This window comes from Drosophila innubila (genome assembly GCF_004354385.1).
Source record: "Drosophila innubila isolate TH190305 chromosome 2R unlocalized genomic scaffold, UK_Dinn_1.0 1_C_2R, whole genome shotgun sequence".
Taxonomy (NCBI): Eukaryota; Metazoa; Arthropoda; class Insecta; order Diptera; family Drosophilidae; genus Drosophila; species Drosophila innubila.
In genome coordinates, this window is record NW_022995374.1 from 4,682,894 (window position 1) to 4,703,420 (window position 20,527).

The window sequence follows — 20,527 nt, forward strand, 5'->3', positions numbered from 1 at the left end:
AGATTCAGAGTCACTCGCTGCTTAATACTCGTTACATTCAATTTGTCGATGATGCGGTGTTTGACAATTAATCTTGACTTTACTTGCCGTACTCGTTACTTGTTAAGTTTTAATAACTTCAGATATAAAGTCACTCGCTGTTTTATACTCGTTACTTTCGACTCGTAGATAATGAAGTACTTCTCAGTCGCGCGCTGCTTCACATTTAATCAAATGCTTGGCAATTACTCGTTAAATTACACTCGTTACTCGTCACTTGAACAATCTTTATTTGATTTTTTTACCGCGAAACGCTGAAGTAGACGATAACTTGTTACTCGCTGCTTTAAGCTCGTTACTTTCTACTTATAAATGTTAAATTGTTTAAGCGTCATTCGTTGCTTTACACTCGTTAATCGATCGACCAAGCTATCGGTATTTATCTAGAGTCTCTAAACGTTTGACAGTTGCATAAAATTATGAACACTCAAATGAGCTGTGAAAGCGCAGCAGCCACGCGGAAAACAAACAAAGCAACAAAACAGATAATAGCAATAACAACAACAACAATGTTTAGTTTTGGGCTCTAACAATAATGGGAATATGCAGAGGGCCAAGGAAAAAAAAACAGAGGAGAGAGCGAGAGAGAGAGAGCGAGAGAGAGAGATGGAGTAGGGGCATAGACGCCAATGTATTTAGCATTTCTAATGCGACATTGTCGCTGTTGTTGTATCTCGTGTTGTAGTTGTTGTTGCTGTCTTTTGTTTGCTGCCTTTTAAATTGTTTTGTAATGTTAATGCCGTGCAGAGCGTAGACAAGATTTACATAATTTAGCACATCAACAGAGTGGCGACGTGTCAAGTGCCAAAGCAACCCCCTCGCTTCCCTTACCTCTGCCATGACCCATCCCCCTCTCTCTCTCTCTCTCTCTCTCTCTCTGCTTGCCACGGCCAATTACGAGTACTTGCCGCCTTCCCCCATTTACGTCTCTGTTTAAACCCACAATTTAACAATTTCTCTCTCTGTCTCTTTTTTGTTTTGTCTCACATTTACAGAAGGAGAACAAAAACGGCGTCATGTCACCGGATTCACCCGAAGCGGAGACCGATTACACGCTCACACCGCGCACTGAAGCCAAATACAATAAGATCGACGAGGAATTTCAAAATATGATGCAGCGCAACCAAATGAGCATTGGCGGTGTCACGGGGGGCGGTGGCGGTGGTGGCGGCGGTGGTGGCGGTGGCGGTGGTGGACCGAATAGACCAATGCCAAATACGAGTTACACGCTGCCAGTATCGGTGCCAGTGCCGGGTTCGTACGGTGAGAATCTGCTGCAGGCCAGCCCACAAATGTCCCACACAAACATCAGCCCACGTCCATCGAGTTCGGAGACGGATTCAGGTGGGATGTCCTTAATAAGTTAGTACAGTGTCCCGGGTGCACAATTTTCATTTATTTCTATTTCTGTTTCTGTTTCTATTCACGTTTTTATAGTTGCTCGTTATTTGCTACTCGTCGTTATCAGTTACTCGCTACTCGCTATTATACATATATTTTGTATCTTGCGTCTTGTGTTATTTTTATTTCTTAATCTATTTTGAAACTCTTTGTTTTTTGTATTATGCATGCACAACTCGTTTAGGAATCCAACTAAGATTTAATAATAAATAAACTTTAAGTATTTTGAGACGTTTTCTTTATCTAATCTCTAACATTGCCTGCAGTTTTTTGTTTTGGTTTTTCTACTTTCAATTTTTAATGGTGCTCAAGTAATTAAACGATTGCATATTCTTATATATTTCATTCATCAGTCTATCCATCGGGTACCATGTTGGAGATGTCAAACGGTTATCCACATTCACATTCGCCGCTTGTGGGATCACCCAGTCCAGGTCCCAGTCCTGGCATAGGTGGGCATAATGACTATAATCATATTACAATGGAAACCCCCTATCCCCCCCTCCACACAAAACCCCCTTAGATAATACATACGTTTAATATAACAAATTAGTTTAGTTAGCAAAATTATTTAACTGACAAACACGCCCACTGTCTGCCCACTCAATTACTTCCATCCATTCATCCAGCCATCGCAGATACACTTGATACCCTGCAATTTGTCCAGTCTACTGAACAATTAATCCTATTTTTGCAGCGCATCATTTGCCCATTAAACAACAATCACCGGGCAGCCAGAACGGACGAGCTTCCAATTTACGTGTCGTTATACCGCCCACTATAGCGCCGAATATGTCGGCGACAGCGGAGGATGTGGCCTATGCAGATGTAAGTTCAATTTCACAACAATACCATCAACTAACTAGAATTGTGAGTTTAACAAATATTAGATAACAAACACAAGTATAATACTGCTTAAGAACGGCTTTGACGCTTCCTAGAAATTTGAACTATTTACTGAGAAAAGAAAGTATTTTTAATAATACATTCAGATTTGTAGCAGGATTTCTGAGAATTTCAACTGAATACCTTTTTTTAACAGAATTATTTATTTTCATTTAAAAAATGTATTAAACGAACGCAATTAAATTAGTTTCGGTTTGAAAAAATATAATTAAATTAAAGTAACTAAGGACACTTTATTAACGTAATGAAATCACTTTCTTAGTTTAATTGAAGTATGTTTTGCTTATTTTTTTGAATGCCAAAGTTTTGTTTACTATTCATAAGATTAGATGGGAGCTTCGTATGACTAAATCCAAATTGCCAGGAGGGATAACATATTAACTACTTTAAAAAATAGCACAAAATTAAGTTGTTGTTGGTTTTTAATATTCTTAATCAGAATTATATTCTGAATAGATGATGTGTTAAATTCATATTTAAAAGTCTTTGATAAATATCTGAAATTCAATGAAATAAGATGATAAAGTTGAATATATATATGTAAGTCAGAGAGATCTGTAGTTCTAGGAGAGACCTATTTGATTCTAAAAATTGAAGCTTTATCAATTTGCACATCCAGAAATCTATGATTTGATTAAAAGTGTTGACTAAAGTCTCTACTTAAATATATAAATTTGTTTTTTTTTTTTTTGCTTCCTAGCACTACAAGAATAACTTATTAGTTATGTGCTAGTCACGACTACAATTCTGAAGCAACAAAAAAATTTGAGTTCTTAGTAAAGTAAACGCCTCGATTTTGACACACTTGCAGGTAGAATTTTGCAAAACGCCGTCTTATCTTCGTTATATTGTGTCCAAATATTAAACATGTAACTTATGCCGTTTGGCTTGTACAATGCTAAATCAGTGAGTTAGTCAGATGAACAAAGAGATTTATATATATAGATTATTATTATAAATATTACATATAAATAAATTATTATTTTAATTATGATAATTAATAAATATTGAAGCTGCATCAATTCTCAACATCATTGCAGCAGCGACAGAGCCAGACATCGCTGAATACGCCGGTGGTGACGCTGCAGACACCGATGCCCGCGCTGACGAGCTACTCATTTGGGGCGCAGGACTTTTCGTCATCGGGGGCGATGAGTGCGGACATAATGAGCCTGCCGCAGTGGCATCAGGGTCTCGTACAGCAGCACACTAGGTGGGTAGTCCAGGCCCCGAGCCCGGCGAATAGCAGCAGCAGCAGTCCCAGCAGGCAAACACTTAACGGCGACCAACATCATAATCTGCCTTGCAGTCTATCGCACTTGGCTGTCTCGAATAGCACACCGCCGCCCGCCAGCTCACCCGTCTCCATAAAGGTCAAGGCGGAGCCACAATCGCCGCCACGCGATCTCTCCGCCAGCGGCGGACATCAGCATAATAGCAACGGCTCAACGGGCAGCGGTTCCAGCAGCAGCAGCACCAGCAGCAATGCCTCAGCCAATGGTGGTGCCACAGGTGGTGGTGGTGGTGGCGTTGGTGGTGGTGGTGGTGGCTCAATCAATGCATCCAATGTCATCACACACTTGAACAATGCCAGCATATTGTCTGGAGCGCCTGGTGGAGGCGGCGGGGGAGGTGGCGGGGGAGGTGGCACCAACGGCAGCGCCGAGCAAGCCACCAATTTGAGCGTCCTAAGTCATTCGCAACAGCATCTGGTCATGCCCAATTCACGGCCCTCATCCACTGGCCACATAACACCGACTCCAGGTATGTCCAAGTCTCACTTTTAATTCTTTCCTTTTGAAGAGTTTTCCCCGCTAAAATGAAATTTCGCTTGCTAATTTGATATTTGGATATTTTTACTAATTTTTATTAAAAATGTTCTTTTTGGCGGCATGTTTTTTAAAGCTACGATAAAAACGTTAAGGCGGCTCAAGCGGCGTATGCGCAATATCTGATATTACGCATGCGCCGCGTGTGTCGTGCTAGAAATTCAGCTGATTTGATTACCAAACTTTCTCTTTCTTTTCCTTCGTGTTGCTGCCGAAATTTTGTTCGTTTAATTAACCAATCTATAACCACACAAACAAATAATAATAATTCAAATAATAACAATAACAACCAACAAATATATATGACAATTTTTAGGGCATGATAAGTATGAAGGATATCCGTACCGCGCTCTTATGGGACATAATCCTAGATGGAATTTTGCCGGTAAATTGGCCAAGAACAATCAAAAACGCATACAACAACAAACATACATATGTACATACATGTTCACACACACACACACAGAGAAACACAGCACCTGAACACCATCGCGAGCCGATAAACTAGCGATAACACTATCGACAGTATCGATTAATAAATTATTGAGTTGCTGTTAAGAAGAAATAAGCATTTGAAGCAACTCTCTGACAATTATCGATAACTCTTTGTTAATTTATCGATTGCTTATCGGCTCTTTTACACATCAAAATTCGTCAAATCTCTTTTGATTTTATTGCCAGCCATTTTTCTCCTTGTTTTACAATCTTTTTCTGTCTTTGCTGAAAATTGTATATTTATTTTCAATTCCCAGTTTTGTTCTTAGCTTGAGAGCATAATCTTATAATTGCCTGACTTTGTTCTTACTTATTATTAGTTTCTTGACTAACTCAAGTTGATAATGACACACACACACAGACAGTTACAGTTTCTTCACAGCTAATTCGACCCACAATATTTTCGTTGATTTTTTTCAATTAAGATATTATAAGGAAAGGTTGCAAAAAATCACAAAATTAAGATATACAAAAAAAGAAATTGCTAATAAACTAATTAACAAAAATATAAATATTTTGTTTATACAACATTCCGATTAAAAGATAAACTTATTGAACATTTGTAATATGTAAGAGCAGTGGGTCAAATAAGCTGTGAGCCACTGTACATGCATTCACATGCAGTACACTCATACACACACACACACACACACACACACACACACACACACACACATACATTGTTAATCCGTTGCCAGGCGTTGAATGCCACTGCGTCTGGCCCTAAAAAAGCCCCCGCCTGTTGCCCGTGCCACACACATTTGAAATCAGTGCATCTCAAACTAATAGTTTAACAGATTTTATTATCTTAAACGCAGGTGCGCCCAGCAGCGAACAGGATGTACGTCTGGCTGCCGTCGCTGTGCAACAACAACAGCAGCAGCAGCAGCAACAGCAGCAGCAGCAACAACAGCAGCAGCAGCAGCAACATCAACAACAGCAACAATTAAGTGATTATGATGCGCCCAATCACAAAAGGCCGAGAATATCGGGCGGATGGGGCACATAGCCGGCACGTGGCGCCGCTTTAAGCAACTATAAGCTACAACAACAACAACCACAACAACAGCAACATCACAACAGCAACAAGAAGCCAGTCAGCAGCAACAGCAGCAGCAACAGCGAGAGCGAGAGCGACAACGATCTGGTCATGATGCCACCGCCACCGCGTAAAGAAACAACAACGTCATCAAGTCGCACGTTTCTAAATGCGATTAATTATGGGCGTGGCAGTTACGATTGCTATGGCCAACATCTAGCTGTTGGCTATGCACCGGAGCAACAGTAGCGACAACCACAACAACAACAACAACAACATATAGAAGAAAAATATTGAGATGAACAAGAACAGTTTCCAGACCAGTGCAATAGTTATGAATGGGAAGTCGAGCTGGAAGCGAAAGGTTTTGTTATTGATTTAAGTTTAAGCAAAACAAGTGACAGTGTCATATCTACAATTATTGTCTAATGTGTAACTTATGCTAATAAGTATATATATAACATATACAAATACATATATATTATATATGGTAATAGTTATAATTTTAAATTATATATACACACACACACACATCTAAACATATATACACCTATATACAAATATGTGTGTCATATTTGCCTCCCCCCCGTCACTCCCCCAAGAGCCGTTGAAAGCCGTAGTTAGTTAATTACATATGATACTATGATAAATTGAAATTAATATCTAAGCGCAAGAGATAAAAGTGAGTTTTGAAAGCGACTTGCGACTCGAAAAGAGCATTAGTTAGTTATTAGTGTGTTGAGCTGATTTAGTTTAATTCAATTTAATGTTAACTTTAAGTCAACAATATCACACACACACACACACACACACCCAAACAAACAAGTATGATGTACATATTTTATTTGGTTTTTAGGCTAAATTGATCACTGAAACTAGAACTACATACAAAAAGAAATATAATTACAAGATACGTAAAACATGCAAGTCAGACTTTATGAATGATATATATACATATAATTATGAGCTGTTAATGTGAGCACACACACTTATACACACCACTTCCACACACACACACACACATACGCATGAGAATGTACTCAAAAACATTTATGCAATGTTTTTCTTTTTATTATCTTTTTGGTTTCTTTCATTATTAATTATTATTGTGCAATTTATCAATACGGTTTATCAGCTTGTAATACAAATTATTAATTATTTTATTCAACGACTCCGTTTATATTAATTTGTAAACTTAATATAATGCCTAAGTTTTAGTTTGCTACAGTTTGAGTTTGAAGAAAACAAACAAAATCAATAAAAACAATAAAAAAAAATATACAAACAAAACTTGATTTAATAGTAATTGTAATTTATTTAAGCTCTTATTTTATAGACTTTATTCTCTTCTTCTCTAAGCAAAACGAAGTCATAATTTGTAATTAAACTTAAAGTAAATTTTCTGTTTCGATTTGAAGCGTTTCAAATGTTGCGCCTTAAGTTTTGTATTTTTACATATTACCATTTACAATTTGAAATGCAGTTTGTAAAACAAAAACAACATAAACACAAAATATAATTTAAATAAAATGATTATAAACAATTATTTTCAGTTCATTTCATTTTTTATCGTTTTATTTTTATTTTATTATAAGTTTGTAAACAAACAGATAATGTATGGACTATAAGTACCTATAAAAAGGTGGGCGTGGCTGTCTACTTGTCAATTGCCCAAGTTATTTAAGTACTCGTATTCACACTAAAGAGGTAAACGCGCTTTGTAAATATTTGCGCTACCAAAACATGACCTGTTGCACTTTCCACAGCAAATTGTAAAAAAAAATATGGAAAAGAAACAGACAAAATTGAAGAACATATGCAAAAAATACAACAGTATTTACATATGTATGTACATTTCGCATTGTACCTATACGTATGCTGCAGACTGTAACAGCTGTGCATATACATATAGCCCGAATTGTACGATCCGCAATGCACAACAAATGAACACAAACAATAAACATTTACACTTTACAGGTTTCCCAAAAGAAGAACAAACAAGCTTTAGAACAAGTATATACACATATATATATATATATATATATATTATATATGTACCTACCATATATATGTACTATAAAGTAGCCAGCGCTACATATTTTCTAGCAATATACTGAATATAGATATGATATTAAGACACAGATTGATCTGAGGGCAAGCATTGAACATTAGCAGAAAATCCCAATAAATAGTTTAAATTATTCGGAAACCCATTTGTCAGAGTTCACAGTTCAAAAGAAATAATAATGGAATATGAGTATCTGCGAAATTCTCTGGCAAATTAATCATAAATAATTTAAACCAATTTCTCCTCCAAGAAAAGTTTAAGAAGGACATACTATATACAAAATATTTATAACAAATACTTATATATACATAAAAAAGTGAATGTTGATTATAGTGTTACAGTTGTTATGTGTACAATGTTTTGTTAACCCTAAAATGAGTTTTCATATAATTTGCAATGAACTTTTCCAGATTTCCTCTATATTTAGTTGTTTTACAATTCTCAGTTTGGTGTACATAAATCCTGGTAAATGAAACTTCACTCTGTAGTGTTGCCTTAAAAACAGTGCCTCTTAAATGAAATAAACATAAACATATAAATAAATGTTAAACAGCGATCAATTGCTGAAAATGATATATAAAATGGAAAAAAAAAACTTAATGGTGAAACATTTCAATACAGGTGTTATTTGTGCTATTTAAAGAATGTAGTTAATGCAACCGAGAAAAACAAAAAAACAATTACAAATGTACTTAAACTAAGCTTTAAAATTAAAATGAACATTTGAAACTTGGATAAAAAAGGATAACTCAAGTAGAGCAGCACATAATGTACAAAAACATTGAACAGGCTAAATTACAATTGGCATAAAAGGGTTTGAATACTTTAAGAGATCATACATATATGATAAATAAAATATATATAGGTATATATACGATTAGATTGGATCAGTGCACTGTATAGCTGGCCGTCTACAAGGCGTTTTATGGTCACAGGGACCACAACAAATGATATATGATTGAATATCGTAATCAATGTTTATTGGTAATTAACTGTTTCTAGCCGGTTCGTTTAAAATTATAGTATAAATGTTGAAACAATGCACTGTTGTATGGATATACTCTATGTGACACACCTACCAACTAATGAAAATCCAATTAAAAATGGCAAAAGACTTTATGCATTAAACATACTTCATTATATAAATATATATATATGTATATCTCACCTGTCTTACACATAGTTTAAATATCTTATTATATCATTTTAGTTCAATCATATTAAACGTTGTATTTCTGTTATGCAAAAAATTGTGTTTCCATTTGCAATCATCATAAGATCTACAAAAGGCACAAATATAGCATATAATCCACATAGAGAATACTTAAACAAAGTTAAGCAACAGGTATAGAAAATGGCGTTTAAATGTTTTTAAAACTTTGAGAACGCTGTCAAATATGGAAAAACATAATTAAGTGATATGCATATAGTTAAGTTATCTTTATAAAGGCGCTCCAAGTTGATATTACTTACGTGTACAGTCAAGTACAGATATTATATTGTAATAACCATCGATGTATCTCTGTTCAAATAACTTACAACTAAACCGTAAGCATTATGTTTAGGACAATTAGTTACCGTTTTGGTGGAAAACATCAAACAAACAAAAAAAAGATACAGATATGAATAATTATTAGTTAATAATTGTAAACAAGTTTTATCCGTGCACTGAATATGAAAGGTTTTGAAAATTGATTGTGGAATAAACAATTACCTATTAAGTTGATGTTTTAAACAAAAAAAAAAAAAAAACAAAACCGAAAGTAGAAACTTTTAAATAAAAACTTTTTGGCAACTGAATTTCACAAACTATAGTTTTCATTTTATTGCATCTTTAAATTCTCGACTTTCGACTTAAACATTTAATTTTAATTTGTAAGATAATTTCGAAGCAAATTTCGTTTACTTTTATGTAATTACAATCTAATCAAATGCAGTTGTGGTATAATTAACAGTTACAATCCATTGTTTTAAACAGGGAGTGTAGCTTACATGCCATTGTAGGCGGGGCCACCGCCTCCTTCGGGGACCACCCAGTTGATATTTTGCTTGGGATCCTTGATATCACAGGTTTTGCAGTGAATGCAGTTTTGTGCATTGATCTGCAGCTTCATATTGCCGCCTTCCTCGTTGGGCACATACTCATAGACGCCAGCAGGGCAGAAACGCTGCTCGGGTCCCTCATAGAGAGCCAGATTGTGATCGACGGGTATGCGATCATCCTTGAGGGTCAAATGTGCTGGCTGATCGCCCTCGTGATTGGTGCCCGTTAACGCCACCGAAGACAGCAAATCAAAGGAGATTTTACCATCTGGCTTGGGATAAACGATGCGCTCGCTGACATTTGCTGGCTTCAGCGATTCGTGATCCTGGGGGCCATGTGTCAACGTCCAGGGCTCGCGACCACCCATGAAAATGGAGAAGCCACTGAGCACAAGTCCACCATAGAGACCCAAGGGATTGTGGAACGATGGATGCACGTTGCGCACCTTGTACAAATCCTTCCATACAAAGGATTCTTTAATTCTGCAAAGGAAAACGATTTAAATTAATTTATAAACATGCTAGCTTTGAATTTAACTTACTTATCCGCATAGCTGCTGGGCTCCACACCGGCTGTTGTCTGCGTACCCGCATTGATGGCCTCCAATGCACTCTCGGCGGCCAGCATGCCACTCTTCATGGCGTAGTGGGAGCCCTTGATGCGTGGCACGTTCAGGAAACCGGCGCTACAGCCCACCAGACAGCCGCCCGGGAAGGATAGCTTCTTTGGTATGCTCTGGAAACCGCCCTCGTTGATGGCACGTGCACCATAGCCAATGCGTGTGGCGCCCTCGAAGACATGACGCACCTTGGGATGCGTCTTAAAGCGTTGGAACTCCTGGAAGGGACTGATCCACGGATTCCTATAGTTCAGTCCAACAACGAAGCCGACAGCTATCGTGGGCGTGGGTTCGTTAAGATGATACAGGAAAGAGCCGCCGTATGTGAAGCGATCCAGAGGCCAGCCAATTGAGTGCTCCACCAGACCAGGTCTAAGGGGAGATAAGTAATGAGAATAAGAATCGATGCTTTGGTTTTAAAGCAACTGCAACTCACTGATGCTGCTCGGGAGCTATCTCCCAAACTTCCTTAAGTCCAATGCCGTAGGCTTGCGGTTCGCTGCCCACGTTGAGGCCAAAGTTTTGCATGATCTGCTTGGAGAGATGACCACGGCAGCCCTCGGCAAAGATAGTGGTCTTTGCATGCAGCTCCATGCCACGGGCAAAGGTCTCTTTAGGTGCTCCACTCTTGGCAATGCCCACATCATTCGTGGCAATGCCCTTGACACTGCCATCCTCATGGAACAGCACCTCAGAGGCCGCACAGCCTGGATAGATCTCAACGCCCATGGCCTCTGCCTGATCACCCAGCCATTTAACCAAATGACCCAAGCGCACAACATAATTGCCATGATTATCCATGGGCCAGCCTTTAAAGATGGGTATCGAGATGCGTCCCGTGGGCGTGAGGTAGGAGAAGGTATCTTTCGACACAGGCGTGTTCAATGGCGCACCTTGCTCCTTCCAGTCGGGGATTAGCTCATTCAGTGAGATCGGATCAATAACTGCGCCGGAAAGTATGTGACCGCCCACCTCGGCTGACTTTTCCACAACACACACGCGAACCTCCTGCGAAATATGAAGACGAAGATTGAAATCTAATGACTTGAAGATTGACTGAAGATTGTAGACTCACCTGATTTTGCTCCGCCGCGAGTTGCTTGGCGCGAATGGCAGCTGACATGCCAGCTGGTCCACCGCCCACAATAACAATGTCCACCTCCTCGATGCAACGCTCCATGTCCACCTCCTTCCATCTCTCGTCCTTCTCGCGGGGATTCAAAGTGTAGTGTGTGGTAATCCTTGGATACTTGGCTGCCTCTGACACACTGCGCACAAAGGCGGGTGTGAACAGCTTATGAACTATGACATATTATGATTAACAAAAGATACATGTATGTATTATTGATAAGAGCTTTGATAACTGACTGTTGCTCAATTGATTCTCTGCTAATCGTTATATAAATTGTACAAGTTTATTATCTCTGTGTCTCATTTGATGATCTCTTCATCCCAAAACATTTAAATTATGTAATCAACATTTTGTTTGTTGTTGTATTTCAATAAATTTTAGTTGTTCGGTATTAAACTCACCTCTATGCATTTTCAGGAGCGCCGACATTTTCGCAGAAAATAAGAATATTGCCAGCAATTGATTGGCTTAATTGCAAGTTCTAAATCGTATATAATATATAATAATAAATATATTTGTATTTACATTGATTGCAAACAAAAACAAATATTGCCGCCGCCAACAGAGCAACAAGTTGGACTTTAGACTCGACCAAACATTGCGACAATGCGGCGGTTAAGGTTCGAATTCTTTGAACAGACAGACGCCTTAAGTGTTTTACCTATTTGTTGATTTGTCCTTCGCACTTAAAGATTTCAGTGCCGAATACGTTCTGCAGATCTTTTGTCTGCAATCACATTTAGAAATAAAACAAACGCGAGAGAACTTAAACTGATCAGCTGCAAAATAGAGTTGTATCGGAATTGCTTAGAAATCAAAACAGGTTTTGCAAACAGACAAAAGGTGGCGCTTGTAATTTAATGAAGAGGTCAGTTACGGCGTTTGTCAGTTGTTACCCGCCTTTGCTTCTAGCATTCATTAAAGATAATGAACTTTACCTGAACTATAATTCAATTAAAATTGTCTAATTACAATTTTAGCTTATGGCATACAATTTTACAAAATTTATATTAAATACATCAAAATGTTATCTTACATTGCAATGTTAATACTTTAGGTCACCTTGCAGGCCGATAGGTGTCGCTCCCACTGTCGCCTTGCCACACTGTGTAAAGTTTTTGCGCGCCACTTGCTTTTGATTCTGGCGACACTGCTGCTGACCGACAGAGCGCGCCAGCGCATACTCTCACTGTTGGCAGCTTACAGGTTCCAGTGCTGGCAAGTTTTTAGTGGGAACAATAAATAGCTGTCGCCAAGTCAACCAATTTAATATTAGGTGTTGAAAATATAGCAAATGCCGTAACTTTGTAATTAATTAACAATTTTAAGAAGATTTAAAATTCGAAATAACATAAGATAAAGGTAAACATTTTATTGAATGTCTGAAGTTCGTCACCCCTCGTGGAGAGAAATTACAAAATTTAATTCTAAAAAAAAAAATATAAAAAAATCTAGAAAATTCTAACAAAAATGATGCGAGATTAAACAATTTTAACCTTAACAGGTCAATGCTAATGTCAGGGAAAATATCGAAAAATTTATCAGCCCAAATAGATAGAAATACGATGAATAGTTAGCGAGTTGTCTTTATTTAAAAGATTTTTCACAACATTTCAATGCATTGAAGGAAGTACATTTAACATTTCAATATTGTATTTGATATTACACTTAATAAGTATGGTGTGGGTGTATGCGAGTGTATGTAAACCTTTGGTTATTAGTTATAGTTTTTTTTTTGTTTTTTTGGTATTTTGTGATATTTTGTTTTGATCAGATCAATGTGTGGTGAATTTTTAATCCAGCCCCATTAAAAATTCAATGGAATTACAAGTTTTGTTTTTGAGAATATCTCTCATAAAATGACATAGTTTTAAGTAGTTTCAGCTTTGACCAATTAATATATTTACAATGTGCGAATGGTCAGACAAATCTATGGCTCATAGAATTGCTCCACACTGCTGTCATCCAGGTTGTTTTGTGGATCAGTCTGTTCGCTGCTTTTCAGTTGTTGCTCCTCCTGGGGTTGTGGTTGTTGTTGTTGCTGCTGCTGGTGGTGGTGATTTTGAAAGAGCATGGTTATGGCCTTGTCAGTGGGATTGCTGTCATCACTTGGCTGTTGCTTGCCTTCAGTTGCCTTGGTTTGATTCGACTCCGAGCTGCTTAATCCTGCCTCTTCTCCATGTACACTCTTGCCAAATCGCATGAAATTTGAATCCATTTTGCCAGCACGCTCAAATTCCGTGGGTGTGGAGCGACCGAAGCGCATAAAGTTATCCGGACGACCGAAGCGCATGAAATCCTGTTTGGGACTGCGCAACTCCTCGGGAGAATGCATGCTCCTGCCGAAGCGCATAAAGTTATCCGGGCGACCGAAGCGCATGAAATCCTGCTGGGGATTACGTCCAAAGCGCATGAAATCCTGCTTGGGATCACGGCCAAAACGCATGAAATCCGACGGGGCGCGTCCGAAGCGCATAAAATCGGACGGAGCACGACCGAAGCGCATAAAGTCCTGACTCGGATTGCGTCCATAGCGATCCATGGCGGCACGCTTCACCGTCTCGTAGTATCCATTGCCGGTTGCCTGGGGCAGCTGCTCCGCCTGCCGCTTGCCAAAGTGCATAAAGTTATCCTGCAGCGACTTGCGCTTCATCTCATAGTCAGGATCGTATTTATAGCGTTGTTTGCGCGCATGTTTCTGGAAACGCAACACGACCGAATTCTTGGCATAATCAATGCCAATAGCCGAGATCGGATAGCGGAATTCCAGTTCGGTTTGTTCCGGTTTCTCATCCATCAGCGCATCTAGCAGCTCGTTTTCGTTGTTGTTGTTGTTGGTGTCCTGAGTGGTTTCCATAAGAGCATTGTCACCATAGTTGGGCGCCTCTATGATCTCGCTGTGTATGGCCGATTGCATCTGGTACAGGGCCAGCAGGAACATCAACGCAATGCCCATGATTACAACTGTAAAAAGCAAAAAAAAGGAGAGGTAATCAGGGAGTTGTCCAACTTCCAACTGTCATAACTTAATCAAAACTGAATAGATTTTCAAACGGAATGCCATTTTGATCATGATTTGACCTCTAAATTCATTCTGCATTCAAATTTTGTTCATTAAAAAAATTTAATTATTTTCGACCAAGATTCGATTTCGATGCTAAGGGTCCCCCCTTTGAAATTTTGAAAATTCAAAATTTTAAATCTCAAGTTTTCACTTTTAATCAACTCCTTATATCATAATTAGTATAAAACAACACTTTAAATTTGATTCTGAGACCTTTCATCTTTTTGTAAAAAATCATGTCAAAATTAAGAAAAAATTTGACTTGTAAAGTTGCTAGGTCAGAGGCTTGAGCAACTTTAAACTGTCATAACTTTGCCAAAACCCAACCGATTTTTAAGCGGAATGTCATTTTAATCATTATTTGGCATTTTAATTCATTGCATTTAAATTTAATTAAATTCTAAAAAAAAATATTTTCCTCCAGATTTGATTAGATATTGATTTAGATGCTAAGGGTCCCCCCTTTGAAATTTCGAAAATTCAAAATTTTAAATCTTAAGTTTTCACTTTTAATCAACTCCTTATATCGTAAATAGCATAAAACAATACTTTAAACTTGATTCTGAGACGTTTCATTTTTTTGTAAAAAATCATGTGAAATTGAACAAAAATTTTGACTTGTAAAGTGGCTAAATCCGAAATCTGAACAACTTCAAACTGTCATAACTTGATCAAAACTGAACCGATTTTCAAGCGGAATGCTATTTTGATCATGCTTTGGCCTCTTAATACTTTCTGCATTCAAATATTTTCGTTTTAAAATTTTAAAATGTTTCAAAATTGATTTCATGTACCGTTACGTACCGGTACTGATACCGGAACCGAATGAAAAAAACTGAAACTCTAACTGAAACCGATATTTGATTCGGCTTCTGGTGGTAAGTGATAAAGTGAGATAATAATAATTATGAGGTGTTAAGTAAATAATTTGACGCATTATCTATTACAAGTTTTAATCACATTAACGCCTATTCATTTTACTTAGCTGACAGGATGAGCAACGGGAATAACCTGGCAACTTATCCGGTAGCCAGCGAATGTCTTAACGCCTTTATTTTTCATGTTCTTCTTGGCCAGACAAAGTGTCCCGCTAATTAACCATAACAATATTTATGTGATAATCTGCGTGGCCAAGAGCGAAATATGAATGTGCGCGTAAAAAGTTAACCAAGCGCATTAAAGGCAACACCAGCAACAACAACAACAACAACAAACAACAGCAACACGACCAAGTTCACCTCCTTCCTCATATTGAAACAACTTGTAGAAGGCGTTAACTGGCATTGGCCATGCTAAAGGCCAGGCCAGAACAAAAGCTCGAGTAGGTGTTGATGTATGAACGTCCGGACTCCGTCAGAACAGAACAGAACAGGCCATTAGAGATGCAAATGATTATGGCTTATGGATGTGGCGAGGAAAGCAATGTGGGACTCAAAGCGGGACTTCAGCTGCATTAGGATCAGGTTGGTAAGTAATGCAGCTAAAGGCTGAGATGCCCCCTTGGCCAAGACTAGAAAAATGACGAATAATGCATTAAGCTAAGCCTAATTGAGTTGTGGTTACAAATTAAGTACTTATAAGCAGTTAAAGCCCTATTCTTAGACATTTTTCCCAACTGAAAGTCTTTATAAAAGTTGATGCTTAGCGATTAATTATAATATGATTAATAATCTAAATTATTGCTAAAGATAGAAAAATGCTCAACAATACATTAAGATTATATGTTGATTAGTAATTAAAAATGTATGGGCAGTAAAAGGTTTTTTCTACGAAAGCTTAACTTCATAATTTTTTTTTTTATTTTAAATGCAGTCTGAAAAGGGAAAATTAATTTTTAATAGATAATAAGTATTACACATAGAAAATTGGCTTATTTGTACTTTAAGCTAAGCCTAATTGATTTGCTACTGGCAATTAAATATTTATGTGAGTAAAATTTTTATACTAAAAATACCCTTTAAAACTAAGCTCAATTTATTAAAAATATAAAAATGACTATTAATAAATGAAGATAAGCCTAATTTTATTGTGATTAGCAATTAAATTTTTATGTAAATAAACGTTTTCATACTGTGAAATCTATTTTTACAGCTTGACAAGTGGAAGTTCCCTTAAAAAAAACCGTTAAATAGTTTAAATATAAATACAAATAACGGTTCTCCGTAGGTATAACTCAAAGAAGACCCTGAAAACGAGTTATTAATAAAATAATAACGTCGATTTGCTCGTCTAAACTTGACATTAATCTCTGGCAAGTTGGTCAACTTATCGCGAATAGCTGCTACAAAAAGAAAAAAAAAAACGAAACAACAACTTGGCAAGTCTAGAGTCATCAAAAAAAAACAACAATAAGTTGACCCCAACTAACAGTGGCTGATGAGTTGGCAACCTGAACTCATTAACATACATTTTCTGTACTCAACATTAATGTACAAATTTCACAAACTGTCGCAGCGTAATTTTTAAGAAAAAAATTTTATATATGTGTAAGAAGAAAAAAAAAAGTGATTTTCCTTTTTTTATATTTATTTGGTTGCAGACGCAATCAGCTTACATTCATTTTTGGACATAAGTGGCAAATGAATGTGTTCGAAAGAGATGGCAGATGGTTTGGGCCAGGCCAATGGCAATTTGTCAGTCAAATCAACGACGCAGCATTTTGCGGCAACATTCAACCAAGTGCCCTGTTTCCTGTGCCCTATTGCCACAATACAATGTTTGCTGTTTGCAGTTTGTTATGCTTGCAATTAAACCAAAAAAAAAAAAAAAATGCAAGTGGCACTTGCAACACGACATTTGGTGGCATCGAATGCCGACAAATTTGTGGGCACAAATTGAAGTTGCAGTCAAACGACAGCGTTGTGGAAGAGTTGCTAAATTTATGAGTGTGTCAAATGTATTATGATGTGCCACCACTCAAGGATGTTGCAACATGTGGAATGGAGTGGAGTGGAGTGGTACTTCTAGCTACCGCTCAAAATGACAACTGTCAAACAGGCTGATTGATTTCTCCTTCAACAAAAAGTGAGATGCGTACTTAAAACTCACATATTTCGAAACTGTGGGCAGTACGCATTGTAAGTACCTCGAGATTACGCATACGCACCGTTGTCTTATGTACGTGTACGTTGCCTCGTATCAATGACACACACTCGTTAATTCGTTTAGCACAAGCTCTCAGCCTTTTAGCTTGGCTTGAAAGCTGACACTTTGCTTTTATTTTTTTTGGGGGCACAAAGCAATTTTAATCAGATTTTCATACCTTATGAGTGTTCCGCAATGCGATACATTTGATGTGACTGACATCGAGCTGTAGATGTATCTTAGGAATTATGTTTTTGGCAAGCAAACATCATTCGGCACATTTAAATATAATTTATCAGCGACAGGCAACATCAGCTCAACATCTCTCAACATAAGACAAATGATTGTCGCATGGTATGTGCAACAGAGACACCTGCCCCATGTTGTAAGTTCAGAAGCAGAGCCTCACATTGTCAGTGATAAATCAAAAATTGTTCACGCCTCGCAGCAAGTTCTTGAGCTGCAAATGCCACCTGACCAGCTGGCATTCAACATACGACTAAAACAACAATAATAAAAACTAAAACAGAACAAAATTCTGAAAACTGCGAAGGTAAATGAAAATCTAGAGTCGCTTTGTTGCTCCGCCACTTCTGTTTCTCTCCAAAGTGTAGCCATAAATATTTCAATTTGCTTTCATTAACCCAAAACGGACCTGGTGTGTGTAGTCTAGTTGTATGTGTGTGGTGTGTGTGTGTGTGTGGCAGCAACTATTTGCCACCTTCAATTGTAACATTATTTGCATTGCACGCGCATTGTTTCAGGTCGTTGCCATTGCACTCAAGTCAGCAATTTTAAAGTAAATGTAATTCAATATTTTACAAAACCCATTTTTAATATAAAATTTTACCCGGAAAGTCATTTTATGTGAAAAGTCTAAATACCAAATTAATAGTTTTATTTTATGAAGTTATGGTAAGCTATACATAATTTTGAACGTTTTAAAAATAACGAAATTATTATTATTAAAAATGCTGAACTTTCGTTTGAACAAATTAAATAAAAAAGGTTATTTGAAATAAAATTTGTTTTATAATTTTTCGATTTTTCGAAAAAATTTTTATTTTATAAACTTAGATTTAGATTCAAATGAAACACCTAAATTTTCGAAACGGGCAAAATTTAAATGCAAAATCAGTTTAGAGGTAAAAATATGATCAAATTTTTTATTCACATAAAAATGTGTTGAGTTCTGATATATATGGAAGTTCTAAATTTTAAAGCATGAATCTGGCAAGTTCTCTTATTTTGAAAGTAAACATTGAAATAAATATCAAACATACTATATACTTTTTTTCTTAAAAACTAATAAGCTTTTTACTAATTTGTATTAATTAATTTATTAGCTTAAGACTAAACAGATAGACAAAGGTCGTAGCTGGCTAAATCCTTTTAACAAATTAATAAATTTCTGACAGGCAATTGTTAGCTCCTTATGCATTTTGACTTGCAAGTGTACAAAAACTGAAATGCATATAAATTTGGCTTAAAAATAAATCAATAAATTATTTCACAAGTAAATGAAAAACAAAAATTGATTATTGGCCTAGTTTTTGAGCACTTAAATCTATGATTTTCAATAGAGTACTTGTAGATTTACATATTTAAAACAAAGACTTGTTTATTTATTGTTCTGCACACTTAAAAATGATTTCAAAATAAAATTCAATATTATGGAAAATCCAGTTTTTAATTCAACCTGTCAACTTTTGAGTTTAACGCTGAACTCTACAAATTAAACTCACCCTTTGCTTAACAGCTGGACAGTTAATGGTGAATTGAAATTGTTGTTGCAATCAAATTGACATGCCACAGGATGAAATCGTAGCTGGAATTTAGATAACTTTACACTGTGATATTAGCTGCTTAAGTATGTTTTTGGCAGGACACTTGTTGACCGCGCAAATGTGAAACACTTCTGTGCAAATGTTTGGCCTAACATCCGGTTTTATATGTGTGAGTTGCCGACAGGCGACAGAGGACAGACGACAGCCGACAGCCGACAACTTGCAACCTACAACCGACGAGCGACAACCGACAGCCGACGTTGTCCTTTGTTAAGGATAATGGGCAGCAGGCAGCAGGCAACAGGCATACAATGGCTGCCAAAATGCTGGGTATTGCTGTTGTTGTTTCTGATGTGGCAAGCAACAAGTGTTGCCACAATTTGAGTCTGTGCAACATATTTCAACACGAGCTGGCAACATTTTTCATCTTGTTTATTAGCTGCAAGCCAGCGATATGCTGCAACAGCCTTGACAATGTCAGCTTGCAACTGCCTCCTGCCCCTTCACCTTCCCCACCATCTCCCCTGCCCAAGCGTTTGCTGCTCGCTGTGATTTGTTTGTTGTGACAGAAAAACTGTCAGACAGCAAACAATGAATGCCATTGTGTTGCACATTATTATTATTATTATCTTTATTAACTGTATGCTGCACAAATATACTATTTCTATGTATTTGTTAATATGTCATGCATAAAGTCATCTGGGTTGCTTTTTTTCTGTTTTTTTTCTTGTTTTTTTTTTTTTGTATCTGTCTCTGTTTTGTGGCCAACAATGACGCAGCAACATTTTGTCGCCGCTTTTCTGGTAATCCAAGCGCCAAATTGTATGCAAATCGCCCACAATTGTTACAATCCGCCCAGTTTTAAGTTTTGACTGGAGCGGAGCGGGGGCAGAAGCAATGCGTAAGCTGGCGTCCAATTAGCCTGGTCTATGGACTTGAGACTTGGACGAGGGCTACGTGTGCGTATGCGGTATAATTTGGCCTCGTGTCGTCGTCGGCCGTTTATGGAGTTTTATGGCC

General features: G+C 37.3%; 3 protein-coding genes across 15 annotated transcripts in view; 1 reads left to right on the forward strand and 2 right to left on the reverse strand.

Annotated features, from left to right (window-relative positions):
- LOC117783046 (myocyte-specific enhancer factor 2) overlaps positions 1-6,636 on the forward strand; it is a 58,348-nt gene extending 51,712 nt beyond the window's left edge. Inside the window, exons 7-13 of one of the 12 annotated variants that reach the window (XM_034620211.1) lie at positions 1,035-1,401; positions 1,794-1,892; positions 2,138-2,268; positions 3,387-3,559; positions 3,656-4,110; positions 4,492-4,560; positions 5,489-6,636. In XM_034620211.1, the coding sequence (XP_034476102.1) occupies positions 1,035-1,401; positions 1,794-1,892; positions 2,138-2,268; positions 3,387-3,559; positions 3,656-4,110; positions 4,492-4,560; positions 5,489-5,679 (1,485 nt within the window). In that variant the 3' untranslated portion in view covers positions 5,680-6,636. Of the gene's footprint in view, positions 1-1,034; positions 1,402-1,793; positions 1,893-2,137; positions 2,311-3,386; positions 4,111-4,491; positions 4,561-5,467 lie in introns of all 12 variants that reach the window. The other 11 variants (XM_034620212.1, XM_034620208.1, XM_034620213.1 and 8 more) reach the window with 11 other exon arrangements.
- A 2,941-nt stretch (positions 6,637-9,577) lies between these two features.
- On the reverse strand, positions 9,578-12,349 carry LOC117784143 (electron transfer flavoprotein-ubiquinone oxidoreductase, mitochondrial). 2 transcript variants are annotated; one of them, XM_034621798.1, is made up of 6 exons: positions 12,234-12,349; positions 11,974-12,053; positions 11,516-11,742; positions 10,877-11,448; positions 10,363-10,812; positions 9,578-10,303 (listed from the first exon to the last, which is right to left on the reverse strand). In XM_034621798.1, the coding sequence occupies exons 2-6, from the start codon at positions 11,999-12,001 to the stop codon at positions 9,766-9,768; spliced, it is 1,815 nt and encodes a 604-aa protein (XP_034477689.1). In that variant the 5' UTR covers positions 12,002-12,053; positions 12,234-12,349; the 3' UTR covers positions 9,578-9,765. The 2 variants fall into 2 exon arrangements, with proteins under 2 accessions (XP_034477689.1, XP_034477688.1); XM_034621797.1 differs by having other exon boundaries at positions 11,974-12,062; positions 12,234-12,346.
- Positions 12,350-13,142: 793 nt separating this feature from the next.
- On the reverse strand, positions 13,143-19,570 carry LOC117784144 (FMRFamide-related peptides). Its single transcript, XM_034621799.1, has 2 exons — positions 19,466-19,570; positions 13,143-14,536 (listed from the first exon to the last, which is right to left on the reverse strand). Exon 2 carries the CDS (start codon positions 14,526-14,528, stop codon positions 13,503-13,505), a length of 1,026 nt encoding a protein of 341 aa, XP_034477690.1. The 5' UTR covers positions 14,529-14,536; positions 19,466-19,570; the 3' UTR covers positions 13,143-13,502.
- Positions 19,571-20,527: the final 957 nt, after the last annotated feature.

What these genes read in the sequence shown, in the direction of transcription:
- LOC117784144 (XM_034621799.1), bottom strand. Translation starts at nt 14,528, where the DNA reads ATGGGCATTGCGTTGATGTTCCTGCTGGCCCTGTACCAGATGCAATCG.
- LOC117784143 (XM_034621798.1), bottom strand. Translation starts at nt 12,001, where the DNA reads ATGTCGGCGCTCCTGAAAATGCATAGAG. An exon ending in ATAGCTCCCGAGCAGCATCA is followed by an intron (nt 10,813 to 10,876) that starts GTGAGTTGCAGT and finishes ATCTCCCCTTAG; the next exon opens with ACCTGGTCTGGTGGAGCACT. An exon ending in CCCAGCAGCTATGCGGATAA is followed by an intron (nt 10,304 to 10,362) that starts GTAAGTTAAATT and finishes TTTCCTTTGCAG; the next exon opens with AATTAAAGAATCCTTTGTAT.